At 41.8% G+C, this 16330-nt stretch overlaps 1 protein-coding gene across 3 annotated transcripts in view; it reads left to right on the top strand.

The window, feature by feature from the left end:
- heatr5a (HEAT repeat containing 5a) overlaps positions 1-16330 on the top strand; it is a 132799-nt gene that overhangs the window by 96198 nt on the left and 20271 nt on the right. For all 3 annotated transcript variants that reach the window (XM_060829040.1, XM_060829038.1, XM_060829039.1), the window contains 2 exons: positions 781-1015; positions 4501-4746. In XM_060829040.1, the coding sequence (XP_060685023.1) occupies positions 781-1015; positions 4501-4746 (481 nt within the window). The remainder of the gene's footprint in view (positions 1-780; positions 1016-4500; positions 4747-16330) is intronic.

The following is a 16330-nucleotide window of genomic DNA, read 5'->3' as shown; positions in this document are numbered from 1 at the left end:
TTTCATACTCTTTGTTAGTCTCTTCTCATACTTCTCTTTGGCGTTCTTGCTTCCAGCTCCATTTCCTGTATGCGCTTTCTATAATCAGTCTTGTTCTGACCTGATTTATGAACCTGACATTTATCATTTGCACTCTTAAAGGTTTTTTAATTTCTATTTCTTACATCATGAAGCTTCAGCTTTGTTTACCTTTTTCCCTTTGTGTAACATTCTTCAACTTTATGCAAGCCTTATTCTCTTCAAAGGCTATTGCTCTTTCACCGTACAGGACTCAAATGTACTTGATCTGGATCTGTTCTCAGCACACTGAAATTTGAGTCTCCAGCCTATCCCATTCCAATTAATTATTGTGCTTGAGATTTCTCTTTGTCTTTTTCTATAGCTTGTGTCACCGTGATGAGAGCTGATAACTATCAGTAAATATTCTCCAACTGACAATTGACCTACCTAATTTCCCGGAAGCAGGTTCTTCCTCATCTGCTGGAAACAAGCTGACAGAGAAATTGTTTGAGAAGCTCTTCCCTCTTTCCATCTTTTACATTATTACTATCCCTGTTAGTATTTCCATAATTTTAAGTTCCTCACAACTATTGTATAGCTTTTGCATCTCTTTGTAATATCCTGACAAATTTGTTGTACTTAATCTGTCACATTAGTTGATGGCCTACACCCAATAGTATAGTAATGCACCTGTTGTGTTTCTTCTGGCCAAATAAAATCTGTCTTTGAAAATTCTCGAGATTTGTATGTTTGCTTAACGTTTTTAATGTTTGCTGCCAGGTTTATATCGTAACTATGGAAAGGCAAAACGTGTGTGCACCAAAGCAGAAGCAGTTCTTGAAGGTTGAGAGGTCTGCTGCTGATGGCTCGAAGGATGCAATTACGATTGCAGATGGACTTCTCAATTTAGTCCGGTTAGAATTAGGAACACTGAGTAAACTCTGGCTGGCTGCTCTACAGGACTATGCCCTTCTCACCTTGCCTCCAGAATATGCTAATCAGCTTCCAGCTGAAGGTCAGGTTATTGATTTTTTTTTGTACAGGTTGCTTAAATTCCATTTTACACTTGAAATTTTACCTACAGTTTGCTTTTCTACTTAAGTATATCAATGTTGCTGAACTCTGACCTAGGTAAGTTCCAGAGACTTGAGATATTCAAGAGCAACTCTGAATGGCCAAAGCTAGCATGTGAACATTCATCCAATTTGTTTCTTGTTTGCTATAAATGCAATTTACTGTAACACTCGTTGTTTTATTTGCAAGAGGAAGTGATGGCTTTGCAGTGTTATCGCTGGATGGTTAATCCAGGAACCCAGGTAATGTTCTTGTGACACAGGTTCGAATCCTACCATAGTAGAATTTGAATTCAATAAAAATCTGGAATAAAGAGTCTAATGATGACCATGAATCCATTATCAATTATCAGGAAAAACCCATCTGGCTCACTAACGTCCTGTAGGTAGGGAAACTGCCATCCTTTCCCAGTCTGGCCTACATGTGACTCCAGACTCACAGCAATGTGGTTGACCCCTAAACTGCTCTCTGGGCAGTGAGATGGGCAATAAATGTTGGCCCAGCCGGCAATGCCCACATTAGTGAATTTTTAAAAAAAGCTAAAGTTATGTGCCATTTGAAACACTCAAATCACAGTCCATCTCTGTTAAGTGCTGTATCTTCAAAATACCCAGTCAGTTTTCTAATTGATAGCATCTGACAATGTTGAGTTTGATGTATTTTGAAAGGTTTAGATTAGGTTAGATTAGATTAGATTACTTACAGTGTGGAAACAGGCCCTTCAGCCCAACAAGTCCACCCCAACCCGCCGAAGCGGAACCCACCCATTCCCCTACATTTACCCCTTTACCTAACACTACGGACAATTTAGCATCGCCAATTCACCTGACCTACACCTCTTTGGACTGTGGGAGGAAACTGGAGCACCCAGAGGAAATCCATGCAGACACGGGAAGAATGTGCAAACTCCACACGGTCAGTTGCCTGATTCGGGAACTGAACCTGGGTCACTGGCACTGTGAGGCAGCAGTGCTAGCCACTGTGCCACCGTTCTGCCCATGGTGTTGAAAGCCACTCTGAATCTTTAACTATAAAAGATATATTTTGAGAAAGTGACTTTTTTTTTCCCCTCATAACTACATCAGCTAAAAGGATAGGTGGGGCTTACTCACAAATGCCGTTCTGAAGCTGGCTGCTAAGAAATGCAATGAAGTGATGATACTCCTTCCTTGTGAGTTCAGTGTTTTGCCAAAGCAGCATTAATAGGATTATGAAGTCAAGTTGAGTGGAAAATGCTGGCAGATTGCCATGTGTTACCACTAAAGCACAAGAAATTTGTGTTTTGTTGAGCTGTGTCCCTGCAGCACCATCCTGTTTTGATTTTAATGGTAAAGCTTAGCATTGTAAAATATTACCATTAATAAAATTGAGAAGTACTCAAGCAAAAAAAAAAAATCCAGGCAGGAATACTTGTTCTATTTACTGAGTTAAGATGTTTTAAGTCCACCTCGGCTCCTTGCTGTACCTTAATCATAATTTAGGGTTCCTCCAGATTTGCTTCTTGTTTGAAAGGACTGGCTTGCAGCAGCTCTTTGACACCTATCCCTTTATGGGAGCCCAGATGTTGACTTTGAGTGCAATTCTATAAAATGCAGCTCTTATCCAAATTCCACAGAAAAGGCATTGAAATCAGAGCACATTTCGTAAATGATTTTGTCCTTATTTTAAAACTATTTCACTACTTAACCTTTAATGTCACTACTTTTGCTGAGAGTGGAATTTGCAGACACCAGGGATAAAACCTCAAGACTTCCCTGTCTGCAAGACTCAGTGCTGCGTAAGGTGTTCAGTACGTTTTGTGATCTATGACATGAAGCTTGTTTACGTTTGTTACAACAGTTTGAAGTTTCCTCTAATAGAAAACAAACTGCTATATACACTAGGGATCTAAATCAAAATAGGAAATGCTAGAAATACTTTAGCAGCTCAGCATTAGCTATGGAGAGAGGAAACGGTTAATCTTTCAAGTTTGTGACATTTCATTGGGAGGATGATCACACTCTTGAAATGTCAAACCACAGCCATGCTGAGTATGTCCAGCATTTTCTGTTCTAATGACTGACATTTGCTCTCATGGATCAATGTGTCAAATGTTGCTAAGCCCATAAAAGAGCAAAAGGACTCATTCCAATTCTCATTTTCTGCACAGTTAGTTGATCTTGACTGAGTCAGCATGTTGGACAGTACAAATGGCTTGGGCATGTTGGATTGAGGGGGTGGGGTTAGTTTTGAACTTCAGTTTTGCTTCGTTTGCTTATTTCTTCACATTAATTTATTTTGGAAATGTATTTCCTCCTGATGACAACAAGATCAGGCTTGTTTCATATTCCTTGTCAGTTAAATGCCAGGTTGACATTGTTACAACTATGCCTAATTAAGAGCCATCTGCTGAAGCAAGGAAAATGTTTTCATTATTTCTTTTTAACTTGTCAAATCCCATTGTTTAGTAACTAGATTGTGATACTATTGCAAAGTGCTTGGAGGATAGTTGAAATTTGTAAATATTAACGCTCCTCAGACTGTAATATCCATGGATGATCAAACAAACTTGCATGAGTTCTGCTTCTAAAATAGTCTCTTTGCAAGGAACAAAATGTATGTATCACCTCTAGATGTCCAAGAGAAACAAATTGAGGCCTGTTATCACCACCTGGGACAAGGCTGATGTGAATTGGGTACAGGGGTCAATTCAATATTAGTGGAATAGTAAGCTTAGCAAGAAGCAATTAACATAAAGAGACAAAATTCTTGAGGGAGAAATATTACTGTCCCATTTAATATATTGGAATAGGGTGGATCAAGTTAACTTCCTCGACTATATGAATATTAAGGTTTTTTGTTACATTATTCATTTTATCTTAAAGTGGCTGACTTTGATGTGCAAGTCAGTTTTGTCACTTGAATTCATTGCAAAAATGCCTCATTATGTTTTCTGTCTGACATCGATAGAACATTTGTTTGAAGGTGAAATACTACAAATGTTAGAAATCTGAAATGAAAACCGAAAAAGAAGTCAAATTGGACACAAAATATTAACTCTGTTTCCCTCTCCAAAGGTATTGCCAGACTTGCAAAGTTTGTCCAGCAGTTTCTGTTTTTGTTTGTTTAAGGTAATGGGTAATGAAGGATGTTATCAAAATGCCAAGTTGTCAGTCCTGACATACAATGTAAACTGGGGTCTTGGTTTGATTGTCAGAATACCATGCCTTATATTGAATTCACCCATTGAGCCATCATCAGAAATAAACTTTCTTTTTAGAAGCATTACTTTTGTTCTTACAATTTATCTGCAAGAACTTTAATTTGTCTAATAAAAATTATGTTTTTCACATTTTTCCTCAAACCAATAAGTTAATTTAAGGAAACGTAGTGTCATTAAACTTGTCATAAATGCTGATGCAGATGTGTTTCATCTTCTATGGCTAGGTGGTGCATTCTATTCATCAGAGACCATAGAGGCAGCAAGGCCACATTATTGTAATTCTTGGGCCCCTATTCTTCATGCCACAGCATTATGGCTGAACAGTACAGGTTTTATTGTAATTGACCCAGATGAAGGCTCTTCCCGTCTGTCCAGACCTGTAACACCAACGATGGGTCATGAATCCACTTTGGCAAATGTAGTGAAGTCTCCAGAAGATGTCAACACGGATAGATTCCACCTCATTCTAGGTTAGTTATTTATTTAGTGAAAGAATATTTTTATAGGTGAGATTAAAGGATATGTTTTATATGTGCGTGTATACTTAGAAGAAAACCTAGAGACACTGTAAATCTGAACAGAATTGTTTATCACAATATTGTTTGCTAAGCTTTACATGTTTATCTATCTTGAGGTAAATGTTAATATATTAGTTATATAGCTAGCTAAAACTAGCAAAATACCTGAGATGATCTGCATTTATATTTGATTGTTATAGGTTTTTCTTTTATAAGTTGTACAATGCACAAATGTGGAAATGAGCAGAAATCTAGACCTTGATGGATTTAGACATTTGGTGTATTTGTAACATTAGCAGTAATAGTCTGTATTTATGATACATATTTTTAACAGTTTGTTTTGTGCAGGTGTGAACTGAAAGAAAGAAGAACTGAGAGAAATGTTTGATCAGAGATGGAGCTTTAAAGAGGGCTGTAGGATTAGAGGAAAATGAAGGGGCACAGGTTTTCAGGCGATATGTTATTTATTGTTTCATAGGTTTTTATGGCTACACGAGCATTTACTAGCCATCCCAAAGAAACCTACTGATGGGCCACTGCCTTGAAACACTGCAGTTCCAGTAGTGTGGGAAGGGTGGTCCAAGATTTTCAAGCAATGACAGTTAAGGAACGTGATGTGGCTCAGAGGGTGACGTGCAGAAGGTTCTGTTTCCATGTGCTTCTGCCCTTTCGTTCTGAGAAAAAAGTCAGAAGTCATAAACTTTAAAGGCACCGCCAAAAGTGCCTTGGTAAGGATTTGTGTTGCATCTGGTAGATAGTGTTGCAGCTTTGTCCTGAAAGGTGTTGAGCTTTTTGTGTAGTGATGGAACTGCATTCGTCCAGGCAATCTAAGAGAGTATTCCATCAGACGCCTGGCTTGTACTTTATAGCTAGTTGACACTTGGAGGAGTCAACAGGAGAGTTATTCATCTCAAAATCCCCAGTCTCTGGACTTTTCTTGTAGTTATAATATTGATTTTGCAGAACCAGTACAGTTTTTGGTGAAAGGTAACGCCCCCACCCCAGGATGTCAAGAGGAGATGTTGGATTCTCTCCTGCTGGATATGATGCTTGTTTGGTGTGACAGTTTGTTTCTTTCCACTTGTTAGTGCTAGCCTGAACGTCTCTATGTTGCTGCGTATGCATGTAGGCTACTTTCTTATCTGAGGACTCATGGTCTGTGATAAATGTTGTGCACTCAACAGCGAACATTTTTGACATTTTGATGCAGGGAAGGTCATTGAAGCAACTGAAGATGGTTGAGCATAGAACTATGCAAAACTCGTGTCGTGATGTCTTGAGAGTAATATAATTACCTTCAACAACCACAACTATCTTCCTTTGTGCTTGAACATAGAACAATATAGCGCAGAACAGGTCCTTCGGCCCTTGATGTTGCGCTGACCTGTGAACTATTCTCAGCCCATCCCCTACACTATCCCAAAATCATCATGTGCTTATCTAAGGATTGTTTAAATCTTCTTAATGTGGCTGAGTTGAGTGCATTAGCAGGTAGTGTATTCCACGCCTTACCACTCTCTGCGTAAAGAACCTGCCTCTGACATCTATCCTAAATCTATTTCCCCATAATTTGTAGTTATGCCCCCTTGTACACGCTGAGGTCATCATCCTAGGAATGATAACTCAAAAGTGACTTCAACTATTTGGGAGATTTTTCCCCTAATTCCTATTTACACAAGTTTTGCTGGGGAGCCTTGAAGACCAAATTCAGACTAATGTGGCCTTGAAGTCAAGGATGTTCATTTTCACCTCACATCCTGGTGATGAGCAACAAATTGCATTCACAGCATACAAATGAAAAAGAATAATGATGCCCGGAATGTCGATTTTCCTGCTCCTTAGATGCTGCCTGACCTGTGCTTTTCTAGCACCACTCTAATCCAGACTCCGGTTTCCAGCATCTGCAGTCCTCATTTTTACCTAAAGAATAATCTTGTCCACTACGTGAGTCAAAACATCTTCATTTCATAATGGTGTTGTCATTATTGAATCCTCCATCTACAATCTGAATTAAAACAGCTATGTAGATACTGTGGCTGCAAGAACAGGGTAAAGTGCTGAGCATTCTACAATGAGTAACCTGGCTCCTGACTCTCAAAAGCCTTTATACCACCTACTTGACACTTGTCAAGATTTGTATTAAATATCCTTCGTTGGCCATGATGAGTGCAGCGCCAATAAAATTTAATAAGTTTGATATTCGATACACAGCAGCCTGCTTCGTTGGCACCCCACATAACCATGCACATCTTCCACTAATGGTGCCATGTATGTTGTGTATACCAGTCACAAAATGCACGGTGGGAAATCCCGAAGGCTTCCTCAACACTACTTTCAAACTGAGAATCTGTGAAGGCTATAAGACCATAAGACACAGGAGCAGAAGTTAGGCCATTCAGCCCATTGAGTCGGCTCTGCCATTCAAACATGGCTGATAAGTTTCCCATTCTCCCTGTTTTTCTCTGTAACCCTTGATTTCCTTGACAATCAAGAACATATCTATCTCCATCTTAAATACACTTATTGACCTGGCCTCCACAGCCTTCTGTGGCAATGAACTCCATAGATTCACCACACTGGCTGAACAGTTTTCTCCTTATCTGCATCCTGAAAGGTCTTTCCTTTGCCCTAAGGCTGTGCCCTCTGGTCCTAGTCTCTCCTACCAATGGAAACATCTTCCCAACATCCACTCTGTCCAGGCTATACAATATTTTGTAAGTTTTAACTAGACCCCACCCCCCGCTTATCCTTCTAAACTGCAAAACGTATAGACCCAGATCCTCCAACGTTCCTCGTATGTTAAGCTTTACACTTTGGGACCATTCTTGTGGACCTCCTATGAACATACACAAAGGCCAATACATCCTTCCTGAGATATGGGGCCCAAAACTGCACACACTACTTCAAATCTAGCCTGACCAGAGCCTTTTGAGCCTCAGAAGTACATCCTTGCTTTTATATTCAAGTTCTCTCAAAATAAATACCATAATTGCATTTGCCATCCTAACGACTGACTTAACCTGCAGGTTAATCTCAAGAGAATCCTGGACTAGAACTCCCAAGTCTCTTTGCATTTCAGACTTCTGAAATTTCTCCCCATATATAAAAACAGTCCATGCCTCTATTCTTCCTATCAAAGAATATGACCTCACACTTTTCCATCTGCCACTTGTTTGCTCACTGTCCTAACCTGTCCAAATCCTGCAGCCTCCCTGCCTCCTCAATGCTACCTATCCCTCTACCTATCTTTGTGTTGTCTGCAAACTTAGCCAGTTCCTTCATCTAGATTGACAATGTATAAAATGAAAAGTTGTGGTCCCAACACTGAGTCTTGCAGAACACCATTTATCACTAGCTGCCATCCTGAGAAGGACCCTTTTATCCCCACTCTCTGCTTTCTGTCAGACAGCCAAGATTCTATCTATGCTAGCACCTTGCCTCAAACACCATGAGCCCTTCCCTTTCTTAGTAGCCTCCTCTGCGGCATATTGTCAAAGGCCTTCTTGAAGCCCAGATAGATAACATCCATTGGCTGTCTTTGGCCTAATATGCTCAATACTTCCTCAAAGAATTAGACTAATCGATCAGTCGTTTTCTTTTTTTTGCCTTACTACCTTTTTAAACACTGGTGTCGTTAGTGATTTTCAGTCCTTTGGCTGACTCTAGTGATTCCTGAAAGATCATCATTAATGTCTCCACTATTTCTTCAGCTATCTCCCTTAGAATTCTGGGGTGTAGTCCATCTGGTCCAGGCGATTAACCTACATTCAGTTTTTCTAGCATCACCTCCTTGGTGATGGCCATCATACTCAGTTCTGCCCCCTCACTCTTTTGAATTGTTGCAAAATTATTATTGTCTTCCTCTGTGAAGACTGACACAAAGTAAATATTCAGTTCCTCAGCCATTTCCTTGTTCCCCACTACTGTCTCTACAGCATCATTTTCTAGTGGTCCAATGTCTACTTTTGCCTATCTTTTGCCCTTTATATATCTGAAGAAGCTATTACAGTCTTCCTTTATGTTACTGGCCAGCTTATTCTCATATTTAATGTTCTCTCTCCTTATTTGTTGCTCTCTGTTGGTCTTTTTAAGCGTCCCAATCCTCTGGTTATCCACTGCCCTTCACCACATTATATGCTTTCTCTTTTGCTTTTATGCTATCCCTGACTTCCCTAGTTGGCCATGGTTGCCTCATCCTCTCTGTACCATGCTGCTTTTTCTTCGGGATGAATCTCTGCTGCGTCTCCTGAATTACTCCCAGAAACCCCTGCCATTGCTGTTCCCCTGTCTTTCCTGTGAGGCTGCTCTCCCAGTCAATTCTCTCCAGCTCTCCCTCATGCCTGTAGTTGAGGTCTGAGGATTGGGAGCAGTTTAAAATTCAGCAAAGAAGGACCAAGGGATTGATTAAGAATGGGAAAGTACTGTACAAGAGTTAGCTTGCGGGGAACATAAAGACAGACACTAAGAGTTTCTATAGGTTAAAGAAGATCAAGAGATTAGTGAAGGCAAATGGAGATCCCCCATAGACACAAATGGGGGAATGTATAAGAGCGGGCAAAGAAATGGCTGAGCAACTAAATACATATTTTGACTCTGGCTTCTCAAAAAAGGACACAAATCCGATACCGGAAGTGTTGGCAAGATTTAGTGAGAGGGAATAACTGAGGGAAATCTATATTAGTAAAGGAATGGCGCTGGGAAAATCGAGTGGATTGAGGTGGATAAATCCCCAAAGTCTGATATACTCCATCCAAGAATATGTAAGGAAGTGGATGCATTGATAGTCATCTTCCAAGATTCTATGGACTCCAGAAGAACAGAAAACTGGTTGGCAGAGGAAACAAAGATTAGGAATTAATGGGTCCTTTTCAAATTGGTAGGCAGTACCAAGTGGGGTGCCATAGGGATTGGTGCTAAGACCCCAGCTATTCACTAACATATGTTAATTATTTGGATCGGGGAACAAAATTTAACATCTCAAAGGTTTGCAGATGATACCAAGTTGGGTGAGAGGGTGAACTGTGATGATGCAGAGATGCTTCAGCATGATCTGGACAGTTTAGGTGGAGTGGACAAATCAATGGCACATGCACTATGATTTGGATAAATGTGAGGTTATTCATTTTGGAAGCAAAAACGAAGGCAGATCACTACCTGAATGGCTGTAAACTGGGAGAGAGGAGTGTGCAGCGGGACCTGGGTGTTCTCGTGCACCAGTTACTGAAGGTAGGCATGCAGGTACAGCAGGAGGTAAAAGAGGGAAAGTGGTATGTTGACTGTCATTGCGAGAGGTTTCAAGTGGAGGAGCAGGGCTCAAATTGGAAATTTACAGGGCTTTGGTGAGGCCACACCTAGAATATTGTTTGCAGTTTTGGTCTTCTTTTCTGAGGCAGGATGCTCTTACTCATGAGGGAGTGTAGAGAAGGTTGACCAGGGGATGGCGGTACTGATCTACGAGAGAGATTGACTAAGTTAGGATTGTTTTCACTGGGATTCAGATGAGTGAGGGGGGAATCTCAAAGAGACATGTAAAATTCAAACAGGACTAGACAGAGTGGATGCACAGAGGATGTTCCTGATGGTGGGCATGTCCAGAACCAGGGATAAGAGTCTGACGATTCACGGTGGACCATTTAGGACAGAGATGAGGAGACATGTCTTCACGTAAAGAGTGGTGAGCCTGTGGAATTCATTGCCACAGAAAATAGTTAATGCCAAAACATTGAATTTATTCAAAGGGCGGCTAGATAAAGTACTTGGATTGAATGGACCCAAGGTTATGGGGAGGAAGCAGCATTAGACTACTGAGTTGGACAATCAGCCATGATCGTGATGAATAGCAGAGCAGACTGAAAGGGCTGAATGGCGACCTCCTGCTCCTTCCTTCAAGGTTTCTATGTTGGCAATTCTGACTTGGAAATATGTCACTATTTCTTCACTGGAATTGGTTTGGATAAGATGGTGTCTGTCACCAGCAAAAAATGTGGTCAAGAGTTTACTGAAAATGGGGTCATAACAGCAGAAGATATTTGTTCTGGGCAAGAATCCTTTTTTGAGGCAAGTTGGGAGAGTTACTTGGAACTCAGACTTCTGTGGAAGTGGACTGGAGAATGTTTGGCACGGGAGCAAAGTAGCTGAACAGATGGAAGCAGTTGAACAATGATGAATACACACAAATCTGTAACCCCTTCCATCTGTTATAGAGGCGAGAGCAGAGTGGGCAGCTGAGAGAGGCATCAGATGCAGTTGACTGTTGCAGTAGAATGAATGAGGTGCTTTTGGCTGTCTTGTGATCACATGAGAACTGTCTATGGATCGATAAACATGTGCACAAAGTATGCTTCAGTTTTTGCACCTCTGTCTTAGGGAAAAACATTCATGTAGCTATATCTAAAGGCCAGAAGTGAGTATTCCTTGAGGATGAAAGTGAGAAAGATGTTTAATAAATAAGCAGCTGCAGATGTATCATGGAAAATGGTTGCCATAGGCTCAGCAGATAGATATTAGAAAGCACAGTTGTCAGCCAACTTCAAGCCCTTTCATTGTCCTAATGTTTATATAGAGAGGAAAAAAGTGAGCAATTTCAAGATTGTATGCTAGTTCCATATTTAAATTATGTTTTATTTTCTGTGTTCAATCAGTGAAGAGTCAACAGGGATTGGATTTATTTCTGAATATGAAGAATGTGCAAGGTTCTTGGGCAAAGATGGGAACAAGTGAATTGGTCATTTGGAAAAATGGTGCAGGCACAATGGCCCTCCTTCCACACTGAAACGATTCTGTGAAATTTATTGGATTCAGTTTAGCTGAATGCCTTTTTTGGGGGGGGGACTGCAAATGTAATATAATCCAGTGGATTAGAGTTGATGGTCCCATTCGCTTGGTACCTCATTCAAGTCACTGTTATTCATCTTTGAGGATTTCACAATGAATTTCAACAGGTTACGTAACCTTAACATGGTAAGGACTGGACTCGGCAAGATGGCGGTGATTCTGTAGAACTGCTGTGGACAGCTCTGCCTAACAGCCAAGGCATACTGGTGTTTTTTTACGATCCCTGGCCAACTTACGTGGTGGAGTTATTAGTTTAAAACCTTACAGAATACATATTTGTTAATATTTGGGAGTGGGAAGGAGCGAGAAACCAACAGTAGGGAGGACACTCCCCTGCAGTATCAGGCATACCAGAGACAGCAGCAACAGCAGCTTCTCCTGAACCCCCTGAGGACCTGACAGACTCACAGGAATTGGCTACGGCGATGGAGAGACTTACCTTGAAAGTAGGGGCTGCGATTGAGATCCGTGGGGAGACTCGTGCCCAGGTCCAACCTAACTCATCCATGCTGCAGAAGCATGAGCAGGAGATCCAGGGTCTCGGGGAGAGGTTGGAGTAGGTGGAGGGTTGAACTAAGGCCTCAGAAGCTGCGATGGAGTCCTCATCCAGTTGGATCCAGGTGCTGGAGCGAGAGGTGTGGGCCTTGCAAGACCATATCAATGACCTCGAAAATCAAGGTCAGAGGATAAATCTCTGAATTGTCAGGCTTCCTGAAGGTAGGAAGGTGAGCAGCCAGTCAGCTTCTTTGAAAGCTGGCTGCCGATGTGAAGGCCCAAAAACATCGAATCCAGCAGGCTACAGATTGAAAGGGCTTTTCGGGTTACAATGCACAGGTCAGGGTTGGTGCAGGGTCCCTGCTTGGTCCTAGTGGATTTCCACTCATATAAGGACAAGCAAAAAGTCATAGAAGCTTCCAGATCCCTGGGAAAAGATCTGCAGGCACTACTGTACAAGGGGTCAAAAATGATGTTTTTCCAGAATTTCTCTGCAGCTGTAATTCAAAAGAGGAAGTCCTTCGATCAAGTTAAAAAGAGGCTGAGGAACCTGGGCATCCAGTATTCTATGAGATACCCCGCAGTGCTCCATTTCAGCCACGAGGACTCCGTTTATACATTTGACTCAGTGGATAAAGCTAAAAAGTTTGTAGACACTTTAAAATGGACGGATTGGCCTGGAGAATATGGTTAATGTTTGTTCTCTTTTCTATCTTTCCCCATGTTTTCCCTTTTTTTTATTCCTTTCTTTGTCCCTAATAATTTCCTTTTTGAAAAGGGGGGAAATAGACCTTGAAATAAGTTGTTCCTATTTTTAATAACTGGATATTCTGATGGGAAATTTTGTGCATTTTCGTTGTTTTTTTTTTGTTCTGTTTCTCTTTTAGTCACAAGTAGGGGTGACATGTAGCCAGGGATGGGTGGAGTGCTCATCCTGACTTTGTCTTTTTTCTTTTACTTAAGGATCATCTCCTTGTTTTTTTTCTGGCCTAAGGCTGGGGCACAGTCCAGGTTTGAAGGAGGGGATGGATAGGGTGAGTGCCCCGTATGGGCAGGGGGAAGAATCTTCTATTCAAGGTTTTATAGTTGGTTTTCTTTGTAGCTTTTTGGTAGTAATAGTTGTTTATAGGTATGATAAAGTCATTTTTGTATATATAGTTCTTCGACTCTGAGTCTTTATTTACTTATGCTTGACACTTTTTGTAAGCAGGGTTCTCCCTCCGAGGGGTTCAAAGGTCTCTGAAAGGGGATATGGCTTAGTGTCCTATTAAATGGTGTACCTGGAACATTAAGGGAAGTCATTCACCTGTTAAAAGGAAAAAAGTGCTTTCTAGCCTTAAGAGGGAAAGGTTTGATATCGCTTTATTGTAGGAAACCCATCTTGATGATGAGGAGCACCTGAAGTTACAACAGGATGGTTATGACTGGATATTCTTTTCATCCTTTACTAATAAGAGTAGGGGAATGGTGGTACGTATCCAGAAAAATCTTCTGTTCACATTATTAGAGTAGGTGAAAGATGAGCAGTGGTGGTTTGTGATACTTAAGGCTCTGATACATGGGGAGGAATATGACTTTTTAAATATCTACTGTCCTCCACATCCCCTCATATTTTTGATTAGTGCTTTCTTTAAGTTGAGTGTTTTTGGAACACTGCACACTATTATAGTGGTGGGGGGGGGAGATTTTCATTGTCTTCTGGATCTGACCATGGACAGGATGCCTTGTGGGCACCCAATTATTTCTTCGCAGGCCAAGCAGGTGGTTGACTTATGTGAGGAGTTGGGGCTGGTGGACATTTGGAGAAGTCTTCACCCTACTGGCAGGAACTTCACCTTTTTTTTTCAAACCCACATAAATGTCACATGAGGATTGACCTCTTTCAGGCTCCCTCGGCCCTTCTGGATGCGATTCTGGATTGTAAAATTGGGAATATAGCTACCTCCGATCACGCAGCAGTATAAGGCCAAGAGTGAAGTGCTAGGTTTGTGGCACTGACGTTTGGACCTTTTCTCCTTATGAATTCCAAATTTTGGAATACTTTTTGAAGGAGTTTCCAGGATTCTTGACTATCAACTCAGGCAAGGTTAGTAGTCCATCTATACTATGGGAGACTGCTAAGGCCTTTGCTAGGGGATTAGCTATTTCCTATTCAGCTAATCAGAAACAACAGAAGGAGGATGAGCAGCGCCTACTTGAGACGTGGTTGAAAGCCACAGAGCTGGCACATTTTGCGTGGCCTTAGGTGACTAAGCTACAGCGGATCACGGCTCTCTGGGCTGCCTTGAATTCAATACTGACACAAACGTAAAGAAAGAACTTGCTTTTGCTAGACAAAAGCTTTTCGAATATGGGGATAGGCCAGGGAAGTATTTAACGTACCTGACTAGGAAAAGGCGGGCTCTCCAATCCATTACTGCAATCGGAGACAGCGCCGGGGTCCTTACATACGATGCTAAAAAGATTAATGGGGCTTTTCGGAACTTTTACTCTGAATTGTATTGGTCTGAAGGTCGCGAGGACAGGAGGGCTAAAATGGAGAACTTTTTCAAGAACCTGGACTTCCCAGGGGTAACCTTGGAACAGGCTTCTCTCTGTAATGTTCAGGAAATACAGTCGGCAGCTAGGCAACTTCAGAGAGAGAAAGCGCCTGGCCCTGATGGTCTCCCGGGTGAGTTTTATAAGGAGTTTATAGGGATTCTGTCAGGGCCGATGTTGGAGATGTACAATCACTCCTATATGCATGATGTCTACCATCATCTTTGAGAGAAGCTAATATTTTCATAATTCTAAAGGGGAAGGTTCCTGAGGATTGTGCCTCATACAGGCCCATCTCTCTATTAAATTCAGATTTCAAGATTCTCTCCCAAGAACCTGGCGCTGAGGTTGGAAAGGGTGTTGCCCCATATTATTAAAGAGGACCAGACAGGCTTTATAAGGAGCCGTAGGTTGCTGAATATGGTCCAATTTTGTCCACAATGAATCGATTCAGGGGTTGGTGATTTCCTTAGATGCAGAGAAAGCGGGTGGAATGGCTGTATCTTTTTTATGTTTTAGAACAGTTTGGGTTGGGTGGAGTCTTTGCTAGGTGGGTGGAGGTTTTATATCACCACCCTCTGGCCGCGGTCATTACCAACGGGGTGAAGTCTGGGAATTTTAGGATTGGTAGGGGTAGTCGGCAAGGCTGCCTCCTCTCACCATTGTTGCTTACGTTGGTGATAGAGCTGCTGGCAGAGGCCATTCGTCAGAATGTCAATGTAACCGCTCCAGAAGTGGGATCAAGAGCACAGAAGATTACACTGTATGCAGATGACGTCCTTCTGTTTTTATCAAACCTGATGACCTCCGTACCCCATTTAATGCAATGTATTAATTCATTTGGGGCTATTTCAGGATATAAGATCAACTTTACAAAATCGTAGGCTATGCCTTTGGGAAAGCTGAAGGATGTGCCAGAAGTTGAAGGTGGCCCTAAGTTCCCTTTTAATGGTCACGGACAGGGTTCCAATGCCTTGGCATTTTTATTACCCCCAAGTTTGATCTGTTATTTTGGACTAACTTTGCTCTCTTGCTCGACAATATTAGGCAATGTTAGTGCGGATGAAATGATATCAGTCCGAGCCCAGAGTGTGGTTCAACAATCGATAACGCTTATTGATACAGCAACACCGGCGGAGACCAACCGAGGTCCGAATCTCGGCTGTTCTGCTGTTCCCGCACGCTGCTACACATTATATCCTTTCTTTGTCAGGATGTGAGGATTTTGAGTATGAATGGGATGATAGTTCCCCATCATCGCTGGAGTAGGTGCAAATGGTGGGTTTCCTGCCGTCCCAGGAGAGTTACAGTGTACACACAATAGGGTGCTAATTGGATTATGTAAACGGATCTGGGTACTATCTGCTTGTCCCTCTCTGTGAGGGCTGGAGGCTAGCACCCCCCTTTGTTCCCTTGGGGTGCTGGTGTGTATTAGTCTGTTCGTTCCTGTCTGGTGGATGCCTGTCCTTTGTGTCAGGATGGTTCTGTATTGATGAATATCGGTGTGTTTCAGTCAGTTTCTTGATTTGATTAGGAGATGGGTTTCCATATTAATTAGCTCCGGAGTTTCGGTCTATGAGTCATGGTTAGTGTCTGGCCTAGTGTGGATTTGATCTGTCCTCTGGCTCCCATCTCCCGGTCACGTGGGCGGACCAGCAGCTGCTGAGTT

The sequence above is a fragment of the Hemiscyllium ocellatum genome, chromosome 8, assembly GCF_020745735.1.
Source record: "Hemiscyllium ocellatum isolate sHemOce1 chromosome 8, sHemOce1.pat.X.cur, whole genome shotgun sequence".
NCBI lineage: Eukaryota > Metazoa > Chordata > Chondrichthyes > Orectolobiformes > Hemiscylliidae > Hemiscyllium > Hemiscyllium ocellatum.
Note: the sequence above shows the minus strand (reverse complement) of the source record. Positions and strands in the feature narration are given on the sequence as shown.